Here is a 16,013-nt window from a genome sequence, read left to right as displayed (position 1 = left end):
GCACGGTGCATGACGGCCTATTGTTTCGCCTCTATTGAAATGCCCCTGCTGTGGCTGGAACCAAACCTGCACCTTTCGGTTCAGCAGCCAAGCACTCTAACTACTGAGCCAGCACAACGGGGCCAAGTATCAAAATGCATGCTATTACATTCCCTTCTAGCCTGTGGTTTTCTTCACAGAACTAATGTATACAAGGAAAAGTAAATAGCAAGAAAACACTAGTTTTATTGCACATTATACTCACATTTCAGCAAACATTCTCTAGGAAAAAATTTCTCATAATGTTTGCATGGAAACCATGAACATCTTACAAAAACAAAACAATGCACTTACTCCACTCCAATTATTAATGGGCAAGGTTGCATCTATGCTACTACACTGCACTTATCACAAAACCACAAGCCCCATCTGCTTTGGCCAATCACTTGATGAAACTACCGGAGACAGATGTCGCACACCACAGACTGGTCGTCTCGCAACATATCTCTGCATATGTTGCATTTCAATTTCATGCCTTTCCACTCAGCTTCAACTGTTGCCAGCATTACTAGTCACCCATCTTTTCTGAAGTTCCTTTTTACGCTGTTGGGATCAGCATACTTGTTAACGATGGTCTCTGGAATTTTCGATGCTATCATTTTCACATCTTTCTCATCTGGAAGAACGAAGGAAATGACAAGCTTTGAGCAGAAAAAAAAATTAGGGAGACTCCTGGTGTGCCAGCGCTAATGGTTCTTGTCTGCAGATCCCACTGTGGATTCCCGTTAATTTACATGCCCTTTGCTACAAACAATTACTAATTCCTTAATCCATGTCTCTGTTATCTTAGATATACTCATTAGCATACGGTCGTAGGCTGCCCTGTTAGGTGATAGACAACCTGGCATAGACCTCTGTAAGCCTTAATCTTTCTTAATTGGAGCTGAAATCTCCCAGAACATATTTCAAATATAACTTTGTAAGCTTGACTTAACAGCTCCTGCCATGTCGTGTGGCCTCGTGACATTTGGCTCGTGGCACTTTTGGCTTGTGCACAGGGGTCATCTGTTAAATACTAGTTAACATGCATGAAAAATACATTTTCACACAAACAGGTGGCAAATGGTCAAGTGGTGCACTGAAATGTATACCTATATGCATGCAAGGATCGCATCATCACATAACATGATCAAGAGTTCTATCAGTACCTGTAGTTACATAGCATTTCAATGCCCATTAAAGGACCACCTCAGACAATGGTTGTTGTTACCACAAGACCTGTTCTAACAGCGTACTGACACCATTCCACTGAGCGATGGACATGTATATGCATACCCTAGATAGCTCATGATTGTGGATCTCATTTATTTCTATGACTTCCAAGAAGTTTCTGTCGTCAGAAACCCTACACTTTATGAAATCGGGACAGTTGTCTTGAAAGGTGATGAAAAGAAATAACCAGGTTCAGTTCAGTTCAGTCGTTAGTTGTGTCCGACTCTTCGTGACCCTATGGACCATGTCACGCCACGCCTTCCGGTCTCCCACCATCTTCCTAACATCACATAAATTCATCTGCAGTGCCTCGAGGATGCCATCTAACCATCGCGTTCGCTGCCTACCCCTTCTCCGGCGAACCTCAACCTTTCCCAACATCAAATCTTTCTCCAGCGACTCCTCTCTTCTCATCAGATGACCAAAGTAGCTGAGCTTTAACTTTAGAATTAGACCCTCCAATGAGCAGTCTGGGTTTATGGTCGACAATATCGACTGATTTGATCTTCTGGCAGTCCAAGGAACTCTCAAGAGTCTTCGCCAGCACCACAATTCAAACGCGTCAATTCTTCGGCAGTCAGCCTTTTTCAAAGTCCAACTCTCGCATCCATACATCACAACTGGAAAGACCATAGCACGAGTTATACGGATCTTGGTTGGCAGACTAATGTCTCTGCTCTTTACTAGGCGGTCAAGGCTAACCATTGCTCTCTTTCCCAGAAGCAGGCGTCTCCTGCTTCTGGGAAGGTCAAGGTAACCAGGTTACCTTGACGCAATGCTAAATTACAGAGGGTGAATATGCTGCATGAAGATACCAGAAGAAGCTTGTACAAAGAAAAGTGAGAGTGAAATGGCAGGATTTTTGAAACATTGAAATAAACTACAAACTATACTTGTCAAACCTGTCATTAAGGAATGGAAATCATGCAGTAATCAAAAACGCAACATGGAGGCCATTTTAGGTCATCTTCACAAAGCACACACCCACACCTCACACACAGCTTCATACTTATGAAAGAGGACAAACCAATATGCAAGGAGTGTGGAGATGAACTAACAATAAACCATATCTTACACGTGCACCAGAGTCGAGAAAATATGAGGAAACATTTTGTACAATTTTGCAACAGATCCCTTTCCATCCCAGCATGATCCTAGGAGAGACGTGCAAATTTCCTGCATTTTTGGTTTCCTAAAATGTTCCTAAACAAGCTACATCCTAAAAAACATTTTAGTCATAACACACAAAATAAATACATTAAACCTTGTTCTTGGTGCATGGCAGCATTAGTCGCTTATGCACCATAAAAATCAACACAATGCTGTAAGGTATACCTTGGTTAGCATGTTATATGAGACAAGCTTTCGGTCTGGTGTGCTCCTTATTCACGTGACAGCGCTGTCATGAAGGTCTATGTTTCAGCGATCGGAAAGTGACCTATTCCAATAATTTTACAAACTGAAGGCGATTCTACAGATTTCTAAAGACTGGAGTGCTCAACTGTTTTATCAACGTCCGCCTGCTTTGACAGCCTGGAGTGAAACTGTTGAAGAGAATACATTTTTTAACATTTAACGCGTTTCTGAAGGCGTTGCTTTCAATTACGGGGCCCACAAAAACCAGCTGAATGTCAAACGCCGCCTAAGTAGGCTTTCTAGCAAGACAGCGGTGTAGCGTGGAAAATCGCTCCGCCGGTCCATCGCTGGCGCCGCTGACTTGACAGGCGAACTGTTCAAACTTATAGCTACTGACCACACCTGAAACACTGAATTGCGCATGATCAAGGCAGAATTTCTCTAACACTGAGCACTGGTAGCTATCGATTTTGCGCCCAATATTGTGAAAATCTGTCCTCTCTTCGATCATTGATACGTCCACGGTTGAACATTTATGCGCCTCGGTGTAGGCCAGCCGTTGGAACATGGATGTGTGGCTGTAGCAACGATCGCTTGCATGGCACACTCCGCAAAATTCCAAGAGTCAGCTTCTGCAACGAAATGTGCAGCGCACATTTTCTACCGCGTACCTAAGTCCGGCGATGCATGCATATCGACCCCATCGTTTCAAAGCTGCGCGGCCGTTCAGTCGGGTCACGCTAACCTCGAGCATGCGGGGGTTTAAACTACATGTACGCAAAATTCAACGACAAGAAAAAGATGCAGGCTAAGCACTTCGGTCTAGTCTTCTCCTAAATACCAAAGAACATTGCTGTTCACAGGGTATTCGGATCATTCGCACTCCCGGCTTTCCGGTTGTGCACTCTTGCGGTGCGGTGCAGTAGGTCTTCCCCTCGACGAGTCGATGTGCAGCTCGCCGCAGTAGCAGCGCAGGCCTCTAGTAGATTCGGCATGTCTTCTGCCACGGCTCTGAGGTAGAATTTAAACGAAGAATTTAGCTAGAAACATCCTGTTTCCTCGGTCTGCATGTGAGGAACGAGCATAATGCCATTTCACATACATTAGACTGCCGAATGTTCTGCACGGCGAGGTGTGTGTGTGTTGTGCCGGCGCTAGATCTTCGGAGGTCGATCTAAGACAGCGTAAATGCTAGGAATAGCTCGCTCGCATCACGGGCAGATCGAGGTGATAGTTTAGTGCGAAGCGAAAGCTGCTCGTGAATGTGCGTATCTCGATGCCAGCTGGTGGAGCTGGTGCAGTACGTAGCATCGCCTGCAGCTATATGCGTGACAGCGATGCTTGCCGTACACAACCCTAAGTGAAGACCGTGATTTATGTTAGAACGGATGCACTCTTCGTAGCACCTCATCGAGAGTCGCGGCTAGCTGATATCATAGAGCATAAGATTCATTCACGCGTAGCAAGCGGAATGTGGCCGCGTTCGACGTGCATATAGCCATGAGCCTGTATATCTGTAGAAGAACGGCTGATTGGGCGAGTTGGTGAACCATGATGGACAGTAATGTATATTGCGCAAAAAGACGAGACAAAAAGGAGAAGTGGACAACGACGGCGCAGAACTGACAACTGAATTTATTCGAAGAACGGAAGAGTATATATATAAGTACACACACTTGTTGTACCCACATGAGCATAGTCACAAATGCATAAAAATCTATATCAACACAGTAAAACTCCCCCCATCACACGCACGTGGTGAAAACTGCCGACGCACTAACGATTGTGCAGCATGGTCATCTCATTTTCTGTCAATGCGACGGACGTTTTACTAACACAAACATTTTGCTTTCGGTTAATATGGAACGCCTCGGCGATTTCTCGAGTAGTCTGGTCTTTATGAAGAAACAATATATTAGTATCAACGAAGAAAGGTACACACTCACACGCGTTACAATGTTTTGCTAAGTTAGTATCATTCTTTTTTAAGGACTGCGCATGCTCCATCAGCCTAATGTTGATGCAACGGCCTGTCTGCCCAATATACGTACGGCCACAGGACAATGGTATTTGGTATACTACACCCATCCTACAACTAATGAAACTCTTGGCGTGATTGACCTGGCATCTGTTCTTACTTCTTGTGCCCCCCAGCTTTCTTTGAACCGCTGCACCTACCTTGCCAATCTTATTAGGGGCTGAAAACAACACCTGTACGCCATATTTTGCGCCTACTTTTTTAAACCGATGTGATAATGCATGTATATAAGGCACAACTGCAATTTTATTTCTTTCATTTTTTCTTTCTATCTGTCCGGAACACTTCAGAGAACGCAGAACCTTATCAGCACTAGCTACAAGCACTGAGTCTGGATAACCAGCCTGCCTACATCTATTAGCTTGGACAAGACTTATTGACAGCCATCCTAAAACAAGCTGTTACTATTCCAGATTTAACAAGTTTGGAGTGACATGACTTGTAGTTTAAAAGAGGCTTTACACCTCTTTAAAGCCTCTTTTAAACTACAAGTCATGTCACTCCAAACTTGTTAAATCTGGAATAGTAACAGCTTGTTTTAGGATGGCTGTCAATAAGTCTTGTGCACATCAAATGTATAATAGCCTTGAAATCCAAGCTAATAGATGTAGGGAGGCTGGTTATCCAGACTCAGTGCTTGTAGCTAGTGCTGATAAGGTTCTGCGTTCTCTGAAGTGTTCCGGACAGATAGAAAGAAAAAATGAAAGAAATAAAATTGCAGTTGTGCCTTATATACATGCATTATCACATCGGTTTAAAAAAGTAGGCGCAAAATATGGCGTACAGGTGTTGTTTTCAGCCCCTAATAAGATTGGCAAGGTAGGTGCAGCGGTTCAAAGAAAGCTGGGGGGCACAAGAAGTAAGAACAGATGCCAGGTCAATCACGCCAAGAGTTTCATTAGTTGTAGGATGGGTGTAGTATACCAAATACCATTGTCCTGTGGCCGTACGTATATTGGGCAGACAGGCCGTTGCATCAACATTAGGCTGATGGAGCATGCGCAGTCCTTAAAAAAGAATGATACTAACTTAGCAAAACATTGTAACGCGTGTGAGTGTGTACCTTTCTTCGTTGATACTAATATATTGTTTCTTCATAAAGACCAGACTACTCGAGAAATCGCCGAGGCGTTCCATATTAACCGAAAGCAAAATGTTTGTGTTAGTAAAACGTCCGTCGCATTGACAGAAAATGAGATGACCATGCTGCACAATCGTTAGTGCGTCGGCAGTTTTCACCACGTGCGTGTGATGGGGGGAGTTTTACTGTGTTGATATAGATTTTTATGCATTTTTGACTATGCTCATGTGGGTACAACAAGTGTGTGTACTTATATATATACTCTTCCGTTCTTCGAATAAATTCAGTTGTCAGTTCTGCGCCGTCGTTGTCCACTTCTCCTCTTTGTCTCGTCTTTTTGCGCAATATACATTACTGTCCAGCCTGTATATCGACGTCCGCCGTATCTTTACGAGAATCGAATGGATACGTCGGCCGTACCTTTAGTAGCCACCATACCTTTAGACACAGGGTGTTCTGCATAAATAAAACAGCTTCATGACGTCGTCAGCACCAAAAACGAGGACCAGGGCGGGAGAACGACACAATACTTGATGCATGCAATGCCTCACAGGCCATAGAAGGAGTGTACTTGATTGCAGTATTGCAGCCTATTCCTTTGAGAACACACCTCAACACTGCTAAAAGCTACGAGAGACGCCGTAGACGCCAAGTGAAATTTCGACCACCTGGGGTTTTTTAACATGCACTAAACCGCACAGCACGCTCGCTTTTCGCCTCCAATTGGAAAGGCACTAATATAGCAGTATAGGTGCTCAACAGTGCAATGAGGACTTCTTCAACGCCATCAGTGGCGTTTACTAAAACGTCGGAGGACAACGACAACAAAAGAAGCGTCCTAGTGCACATCAACAGTACTCTAGCCGCACTAGTAGCACGTCTGGCACCACGGTCACGGTGGCCAGAACACACAAGGACAACCTTCAGGATGCGCAAGGTACAAGGACAGCACGAGTTCCTCCCCAACAGGCAAGCATTTCGAGAGCACATTTTTCTGGCTTTCGCACGAGATTTCCCCAGGCGGCGCAACGGATAGGGTTGGGCAATAGAATCAGGTGTCGCACACAGTTGGGCTTTTGCCCCGTCTGTTTCCTTCCTTCGTACGCCCACCGCGTTCTTGGTCCTACGTTGAATGAAACAAAATGTAGCGCACCAGACAGGACGGAGAAAGACACACACAGCACTGTGTTTTCTTTCTCCGTACTGCCTTGGTGCGCTACATTTTGTTCCATTCAATAATCTACCCTTCGGTCCAAGGCGTTGCATGCGCGAGAGGGCGACAAATGGCAGGTTTCTGCCCCTAAGCCCGATGGTGTTCTGCGCTTGCGCCGACAAAGCCGCTTCAAAACAGCTGACGCTGGTCAGAACACGGATGGCTCTGAGTACACACTGAACGAAAGAAAAATAAAGGCAACACAGCCTGCCCGAGCAGCCTCCTAGACGGACGCGAGCTGCGAATGCCCATTCAAACGGAGTGTGGCGCAAAGGAGTGGCGACAAAACTGAGGTGACCGAGAGAAAAAGCGGTGCCTCGCTCGTCGCAACAAAGCGTGACACTTCCTAGAATAAAGCCCCAACACGGTGCGGGGCCGGAAGGAGAGAAGGCCGTACCTGTGAGCCCAGGCCAGGTAGCGTCGAGGTCGGTGCCCACTACGCCAGCGACTGCCCGAAATCGGCATGCAGCGGCGGCGTCAAGGTGTAAGAGAAGCACTGCGATTTACAACTGGGTGAACACGATCACAAAACGGTCAGCACTTCGCAATCCTCACAAAATCGGGGGACAGCGAACCACTGAAAATTTCGGCCCATCCATGTTATCCTCCTTGGTTTCACGGTTTCACTCACGGCCTAGAATTGCTCAGCCGCGCAATTTTTCACCTAGTGTAAGAGAGGGCGCAAGAAGACGAAGGAATCAAGATGGAATCAAACATTAGGCGTTTGAATATAAACAAAAAGTAAGCAAGAACGTAAAAATAATAGACAGAAAACTTCATCCGCATGGGTTTTATTGCACATTCTTTCTGGAGGTTAGGCCGTTTGGCCACCAGTTCCGTAAAGTTCCGTGGTGGTGCCGCGGGAGAAGCCTTTCGGTAGGGTCCCTAGAAATATTGCCAGTCTCTCGTCCGCCGCGTGCGACGGAGGCGGCCGCTAAATGATCGCTGCGGTGGCGCTGCGGTGAAGCGGAGTGCCACTGCAGACGGAGCAGACGACGCGCGCGCCCGTGCGCTTCGAAATGCATTCGCTGCATGCTCATTGTCAGGTGCCTTGTACATGCGATGCCGCTCTTTAGTCTTTGATTTCAGTTTAGACGTAATATTGAATTCGAAGCCGAGTTGTTGACATAGCCACAGATACGATTTTTTTTTTTTTTTCGTGAGCGAAGTTTTGTGCGCATGCCCCTGAGCCGATGTAGAAGCTGCTTTTTATACCCTATTATTCTGCTGAAGCTACCGCCGTGCCGTGTTGTAATGAAGACTTCTGAGGATTTTGTGCAAACAATTGCGCTTGCATGGAGGACTGTACTAGACGCACATTCTAGGCTCCAAGGACCATGTGTGCGAGCAACAGAGCGCTGTCGCCGGCGTTTTCATTCACGCTATAGTTTCATCTTAACTTCTTCGGACGCTTAGCTAAGTTGGGCATGGCAGCATCGACAGAATGCGGAGCACTAATCCGTTTGTCTACCTTGTGCAGCTATGTGGCCTTCTCGGATGTTTCAACGGTGGCTGTCCGGACATCAGCGTGCTGAACCTCTCTGCGCATGTCCATCTTTCAACACATCAAGACATCGATCAAGAAATACGCCCACCAGCATTGGAATCTTGGCGTCTGTATCATCGTTTTTCGGCAACACGTGCTGATTGCCAGGAACCTGGACTGCAGGGGGGCATCACAGTGCACTCAAGCTATAAATGGGGCTCCCGCTTGTTTCGCAGCCACTGGGCATGGCAGCATCGACAGAATGCGGAGCACTAATCCGTTTGTCTACCTTGTGCAGGTGAGCAAAAAGTACGGAAAATGCTTCCGTTCTAATGACCTATTCCTGTTGGTGCTGCCGTGCCCTTGGTTTTGCTGCTTGCTAGAGGTTTTTACATTTTGTCTGAGGAAATTATTATTGTTAGCAGGTGACATTGAATCGAACCCCGGCCCTGACATGACCCTAATTTTGCAACAACTTAATGAAATCGCAGTTGACATAAAGGATATAAAAGAGAACAGATTACTAAATATAGAGAACAAATTAGATGCCCTGTCCAGGCTTGAAAGCCAAGTAACGTTCTGCCAAGAACAGGTTAGTTGTATGAGTACAACGATTGAAAGGCTTGAAGAAAGGGTTGAGCAGCTTGAGAATTATAGTAGGAGGTCAAATTTGATCATTTATGGCATCCCGGAAACTGAAGAGGAAACAAATGAATCACTTGAAGAAATCGTAAACAAAGATATTTTTCATGATATTTTAGGACTCAACCCTGTCCCTATTGAGCGGATACATAGGTTAGGTAAGCCGGATATTGACAAAACACGTCCTGTAATCATAAAGCTTTTAGACATTACACATAAAACTGCGATACTCAAGAACGGAAAGAAACGGAAAGGAACGTGTCGATGGTGTGGAGCGACAGGTTAACGCATTTAGTATGGTAACTGCTCAAGTAAAAGATATGGAAGAAAATATGAACGAAATTGAATCTGCACTAGCTTCCCTAACAAGTAAAATAGATAACTTGGAAAATTTTAGTCGCAGGAATAATCTAATTATTTATGGAATAAAAGAACCTTGCACCGAAACACCTCAAGAACTCCTGAACACAGTGGGTGTGCTTTTCGAAACTAAGCTAGAGATAAAAGCATCAAGCATTGAAAGATGTCACCGACTTGGGCGAAAAAACGATGCAAATCAAGACCGACCTGTAATTTTGAAATTCCTCGATCATCGTGAAAAGATGTCGGTATTAGCGGCTGCACACAAGCTGAAGGGCTCTAATGAGTCTATTTCAGAAGATTTCTCGCTTAGAATTCGTGAAAAGCGCAAAAACCTGTGGAAGAGCTCAGAAAAAGAAAGGGGCGACAAAGCAAAAGTAAAGCTAGTTTACGACAAGCTCAGTTTAAATGGTGTGCTTTATTACTGGGATGATGTAAAGGGCATGCGAGTCAAAGTAAAGAAAAATGGCAGTTTGACGGAATATGCGTGACACTCGCGTACTGAAAATCCTGAACGTGAACTGTAGGAGCGTTGTTAATAAATGCACAGAATTAGAAGGACTCTTGGAAGCCTGTGACCCGGACATTGCTATATTAACGGAGACATGGTTAAGCAAAAGCGTTTACGATAGCGAATTTGTGCCTCGCGGTTACTATATCCATAGAAAAGATCGTGGTAGCAAAGGGGGTGGGGGGGGTGTCCTTTTCAAAGCCTGTCTAACGATGGCAAGAATGCCCGACATACAAAACGTCGAGGGAATATTCTGCAAAGCCTATCATGACAACATTAGGTATATTATAGGTGCTATTTATAGGCCACCTAACTCTTCCCATGAAGTACTAGATGGTCTTAGAAACTATATGATTGAACATGTGAAGCCTGGTGATCGGATTATTTTGGCCGGAGATTTTAACCTGCCATACGTAGACTGGCTTTCCTTCTCACAAAATGTTCGGGGAGATAAATGTGGCGAAATGATGATAGACATAGCGTTTGAGTTTGATCTACTTCAAGTCGTTGAAAATTTTACGAGAATAACAACTAACTCGAGATCAATACTCGATATATTCTTCATAAGTGGAGCAATTGGAACAAACAGCACCTGTGAAGTTCTCCCTGGTATTTCAGATCACCAGGCTGTGTTATTAACGCTTTCCGATGTCTCTCTACGTAAGCAGCCTATGAAAATATCCGTGCCCAATTTCTCGCGTGCAGATGATGTGTCAATAATAGATATGCTATCTTTTGAGTTTGAGTCCTTTTTGAACAACACCGATGATATTCATGTTTTGTGGGAAAGATTTAAGTGCCTCATAAACCATTGCATTGATCATTTTGTTCCTCAAATTTTAAAAAAGAAAAGTCGGAACCCTTGGATTTCTCGTGGGACTTTGCAACTGAAAAGGCAACTTAAGCGTTTAAAGCATAAGAAAGGTACTGCTAAGGATCTACCTGCACTACTGAAGAAAATTTCTGAAATTTCTTTTCAGCTAAAGGCACAAGTAGCTTTTGACAAACATCAATACTATGGTGTAAAACTTCCCAATTTCATTTCATCGTCCCCCGAGAGATTCTGGAGGCTGATTACACCTACATGTAGAACGAATGAAGTGTTTGAAATTAATGGTGTTGAATGTGAAGATGGTTGTCAAATTGCAAGTGCTTTTAATTCCCATTTCAAGTCTGTTTTCACTAAAGACAATGGCATTCTATCAAACTTCTATAATTCATATCCACCAATACATGACATTAACATCACTGAACAAGGCATACTCAATCTACTTTTAAATCTAGAGGTTAAAAAATCACCCGGGCCAGATGGCATTCCCAATGATTTTCTGAAACGTTATGCTCCCTGGACTTCAAAGTATTTATGTGCTTTGTTCTCTAAGTCTTTGTGTAACAGTCAAGTTCCAAGAGACTGGAGAACAGCAAAAATAAAGCCTCTCCATAAGAGTGGTAAGAAAAATCAAATTACAAATTACCGCCCCATTTCATTAACTTCAACATCATGTAAGCTTCTTGAGCATATAATACACAAACATATTTCTGAATTTCTTGACAAGTACAACATTCTATCAAGCGCTCAACATGGTTTCAGAAGAGGTTTTTCCACGTCCACACAGTTAGCTATTACCGTACATGATTTCGCAGCTACAATAAATTCAGGTAAACAAATCGATGCAATCTTTATGGACTTTGCAAAAGCTTTTGACAAAGTTTCACATAAAAAGTTACTATTTAAGTTAGATAAAATATTAGCAAACCCACAGCTCATTAATTGGATCTCTTGCTATCTTTCGAACAGACAACAATATGTTTCTTTTAAGAATCAGAGTTCTTCGAAGGTTTCAGTTGACTCCGGCGTGCCGCAAGGCTCTGTTATTGGACCTCTTTTATTCTTGATTTTTCTCAATGATATTACAAAAAACATTGATGTTAAGATTAACCTGTACGCCGACGATTGCGTCATTTATTCTGAAATTAACAGCGCTAATGATCAGTTAAAGCTAAATGAATCATTTCAAAGAGCTGTTTCATGGTGTGAAGAATGGCAAATGGAGGTTAATTTTGAGAAAACAGTATTTATGAAAATAACCCATAAAAAGAACCCTCTTCATTTCAGGTATTCAGCCCGGAATATTTTTCTATCTGAAGTTGAGCAGTTTAAATACCTCGGTCTTTGGATTTCAAAAGATCTTAGCTGGACAAATCATATTAAATACGTAGAAAGTAATGCTAATCAAAAACTCTTTTTTCTAAGACGAGCATTAAAACTATCCACACCCACTGTCCGGTTAATGGCTTATAAAACCATTGTCCTTCCAAGCATAGAATACGCCTCTATTATCTGGTATCCCTATACACAAAAACACACCAATATGATTGAAAATTTGCAGAAGAGGGCAGTCCGTTTTATTTACAATAGCTTTGGGCGCACCTCAATGACAACACTTTTAGCAAAGGCCAAACTTCCTTCTCTTACCGAAAGGAACAGAGCACTGCGCCTAAAATTTCTATTTCAGTTGATAAAGGGTGATTACAAAGTTGACGTGTCACATATAATTTCTTTCTCTACAGGATATGCCACAAGACAAAGACACGCCCTAACAATAGCTGCTTATTCCACTCGCAATAACTGCTTCAAATATTCTTTCTTTCCCAGGACTATCACCGAATGGAATAAATTAGACAATGACACTGTTTCACAGCCATCTGTAAACTTATTTTGTTCACGCCTTAATCTGTCCGGTTTTGTGTAATCATTACAACCATCTGTTTTGCCATGACTTACTTTGTTTGTTGTTTCCGCCTCTTATTGAACTTTGTATTCTTGTTGTTGTTGCCTATGTTATTGTCTATAAGGATGTATCCCACCCTGCTAAAATCCCGCATGGGATTGCAGTATTCATAAATAAATAAATAAATAAATAAAGGGAAAAGATTATTCAATTGGCGAAGACTTTTCAAAGAAAGTTCGTGAACTAAGAAAGAAACTATGGGACAGCGCGAAGCTGAATCGAGATAAAAAAGAACGGGTTTCCTCGGTTTTTGATAAGTTATATATCAATAATATCCCTTACGTATGGGACTGCGAAAAAAATGATAAAGTGAGGGTTCAAAAAAACGACGAGGTCACCGCAAATCGGCCCGTGACGCGAAGTTGCTCGCAGCTGCGAAACCGCTCACCGAAAAAGTGAGCAGTTCATCTAACTCAGCTTCTTTCTTCACTAACACAGATAGCTTGATTTGCCATAGTAACACGAGCCAATTTAGTAAAAAATGCTTGAGAATAGTTAACATTAACGCACGCAGCGTTGCAAACAAGAAAGACTCGCTTGAAATTAAACTGCTGCAGTTCGACCCACACATATCAGTCCTGACGGAAACTTGGTTACGTGACGACTTAGCAGATGACCTGGTATTTCCTCCTCATTATAAAGTCGTTCGCAAGGATAGGACCTCAAGGGGTGGCGGCGTAGCCGTTCTCTTGAAAGACTCTGTAGAATGCGACCTCGTATATGACGTTCCTGACCTTGAATGCCTTTGCATGAAAATTTCTTGCTGGGGTCATTCTTTTATCCTGTACGCTTGCTACAGGCCACCAGATGCCACACCCGACTATCTTATTAAGCTACAGCATCACCTGTCTTATTTCCGAGACAGGAAAATACTGCTAATAGGTGACTTCAATCTTCCAGACGTGTGCTGGGACCGTTTCCAGGGCGGTACTAAATCTGGGAGCAGTGCAGACGTTATGTTTGATATCATGCTTACTCATGATTTAGCTCAAATTGTAAATCAACCTACTCGTGTGCAAGGTACATCTTCCTCTATACTAGACCTAGTTTTTGCTAGCCGTCAATATTCTATGCATACTGTGTCAGTTGAAACAGGCATTTCAGACCATCACCTGGTAAGCGTGTCGATAGATTTAGTTAAGTTCCCTTCCCTCAACAAAAAAGTCAGTCACGTACGATCTTTCAAGGATTATTCTAGGGCTGATGATGCCGCAGTGATTGAACATATGGAAACTTGTTTATCCAGTTTCGATGAAAATGATGTCTGCAAGCTGTGGGAGCGATTCGTCGAAATGTGTCAATACTGTCTAAATACCTTCGTTCCAAATAAATACAAAAAAGTTCACAAACGCACACCTTGGATGACGCGGAAGATTATTCAACTGAAGCGAAAACTAAAAAGATCTAAGAAAAAGAACCGCCAGTTAAGTCAGATTGAAACGCTTAAAAATAATCTTGAACGTGCGGTTCGTGAGTCAAAGGACTTGTACTTTAACACAACGTTACCCAATTTTGTTAAAAATGACCCAAGTAAATTTTGGAACTTCCTGAGTGATAGCAAGAAACATATCTCAAAAATAACATCGGAGGGAGATACACTGACTGATCCGATTGACATTGCACGTAATTTTAATTCTTTTTTTCACAGCGTATTCTCTGAAGCAGGTATATAATGTGTACAAAGAGCGTCATATTTTCCTGTATCGGAGGTGGACTTTGTTAGCCTCCCTGGTGTATTTGCTTTGCTTTTAGAATTGAAGCCTAAAACTTCTTCTGGTCCTGATAATTTACCTAATGTATTTTTGCGACGCTATGCCGAAATAATTGCGAAGTTTCTTTTTGTGTTGTTTAAAAAATCTCTCTTGTCATCAAAACTTCCGGTTGAATGGAAGACTGCTCGAGTTGTTCCGATCTTTAAAAAAGGCGACTGCACATTATTGCAAAATTATCGTCCTATTTCTTTAACTTCTGCATGCTGTAAAATGCTCGAACACATTATTGCTAAACATATTAACAAATTTCTTGAAGAACACTCCGTATTAAGCGACTGTCAGCATGGGTTTAGAAAGGGCTATTCTACAATAACACAATTAGTTACAATAGTACATACTTTTGCTAAACCACTGGATATGAATGGTCAAATAGACACCATATTTATGGATTTTAGCAAAGCATTCGATAAAGTTCACCACGGAAAGCTAATTCAAAAACTAAAATACATTAATTTTCCAGACATTTTAATATCATGGATTGCAGATTATCTCACGAATAGAGTGCAATTTGTTTCAGTCGATGGGTGCAGCTCCAGTTGTCTCCCAGTCACCTCTGGGGTGCCCCAGGGAAGCGTCTTGGGACCTTTGCTTTTTCAGATTTATATAAATGATATTGTCAATGTGGTTACTCCAGGAACGCATATTCGCTTGTTTGCAGATGATTGTGTTGTATTCCGTCAAATTACATGTACTAACGATCAAAATGAACTTGACCGGTGTCTAGAAAATGTTCTTGATTGGTGCAGTGAGTTTTCCATGGTTCTTAACACTGAAAAAACAGTTTCGATGCAAATAACACATAAAAAGAACCCGATTAACCATGCGTATACCCTTGGATCATCAACACTAAAGCAGGTTAATAGTTACAAATATCTAGGTGTAACAATAACAAGCAATCTATCCTGGAACTCACATATAGATAACATATGCTCCTCTGCATTTAAAAAGCTATGTTTTCTGAGGCATAAACTAAGAAATTCTCCTTCTCACATAAAACTGCTAACGTATAACGCTTACATCAGGCCAAAGCTTGAGTATGCTTCGGTTGTATGGGACCCATTTACTAAGCTTAACATCTATAAATTAGAAAGGGTTCAAAGAAAAGCTGTTAGGTTTATCTATTCGAAATTTAAAATCACCGACTCCCCCACTGATATCATGGCGACTAACAATATTGAATCACTTGAAACGCGAAGAGGAAAATATCGCCTTGAGTTTCTTTATTCTTTACTTAACCATAAGTTAGCTTTGGATCCTTCACAGTACATATCCCCTTTATCCACACGGCATACCCGACATCATCACATTCAATCATTAACACCGTATTTTGCGAAGACTGATTGTTTTAAATATTCATTTTTCCCGCGGACAATATCCGATTGGAACCATGTTATGGCACTGTCATAGTTTCGCAAAATTTGCCTGTTCATTTTTATGCATGTTTCTTTTGATTGTGTTCTGTATCTTTTGAGTTTTGTTACAATATATGCCTGTCCTGCTTGGACCCTGAT

General features: G+C 42.6%; 2 protein-coding genes across 4 annotated transcripts in view; one reads left to right on the top strand and one right to left on the bottom strand.

The window, feature by feature from the left end:
• Positions 1 to 7,589, bottom strand: part of LOC146187701 (nuclear distribution protein nudE-like 1) — a 189,713-nt gene extending 182,124 nt beyond the window's left edge. For 2 of the 3 annotated variants that reach the window (XM_084603497.1, XM_084603499.1), the window contains exon 1: positions 7,337 to 7,589. The gene's annotated coding sequence lies outside the window, so the exon portion shown is untranslated. The remainder of the gene's footprint in view (positions 1 to 7,336) is intronic. The other variant, XM_084603498.1, reaches the window with a different exon arrangement.
• A 1,048-nt stretch (positions 7,590 to 8,637) lies between these two features.
• Positions 8,638 to 14,408, top strand: LOC146187700 (uncharacterized). Its single transcript, XM_084603437.1, has 2 exons — positions 8,638 to 8,723; positions 13,041 to 14,408. The coding sequence occupies exons 1-2, from the start codon at positions 8,638 to 8,640 to the stop codon at positions 14,401 to 14,403; spliced, it is 1,449 nt and encodes a 482-aa protein (XP_084459563.1). The 3' UTR covers positions 14,404 to 14,408.
• Positions 14,409 to 16,013: the final 1,605 nt, after the last annotated feature.

This window comes from Amblyomma maculatum, chromosome 5 (genome assembly GCF_055883805.1).
Source record: "Amblyomma maculatum isolate TAMU_Amacu chromosome 5, ASM5588380v1, whole genome shotgun sequence".
NCBI classification, from domain to species: domain Eukaryota; kingdom Metazoa; phylum Arthropoda; class Arachnida; order Ixodida; family Ixodidae; genus Amblyomma; species Amblyomma maculatum.
The sequence above is the reverse complement of the archived record's forward strand: the minus strand, read 5'-3'. Positions and strand labels throughout refer to the sequence as shown.

Coding starts and splice junctions, on each gene's coding strand:
- LOC146187700 (XM_084603437.1), top strand. CDS start 8,638: ATGGGGCTCCCGCTTGTTTCGCAGCCACTGGGCATGGCAGCATCGACA. Junction 8,724..13,040: donor CGTTTGTCTACCTTGTGCAG/GTGAGCAAAAAG, acceptor AAAATGATAAAG/TGAGGGTTCAAAAAAACGAC.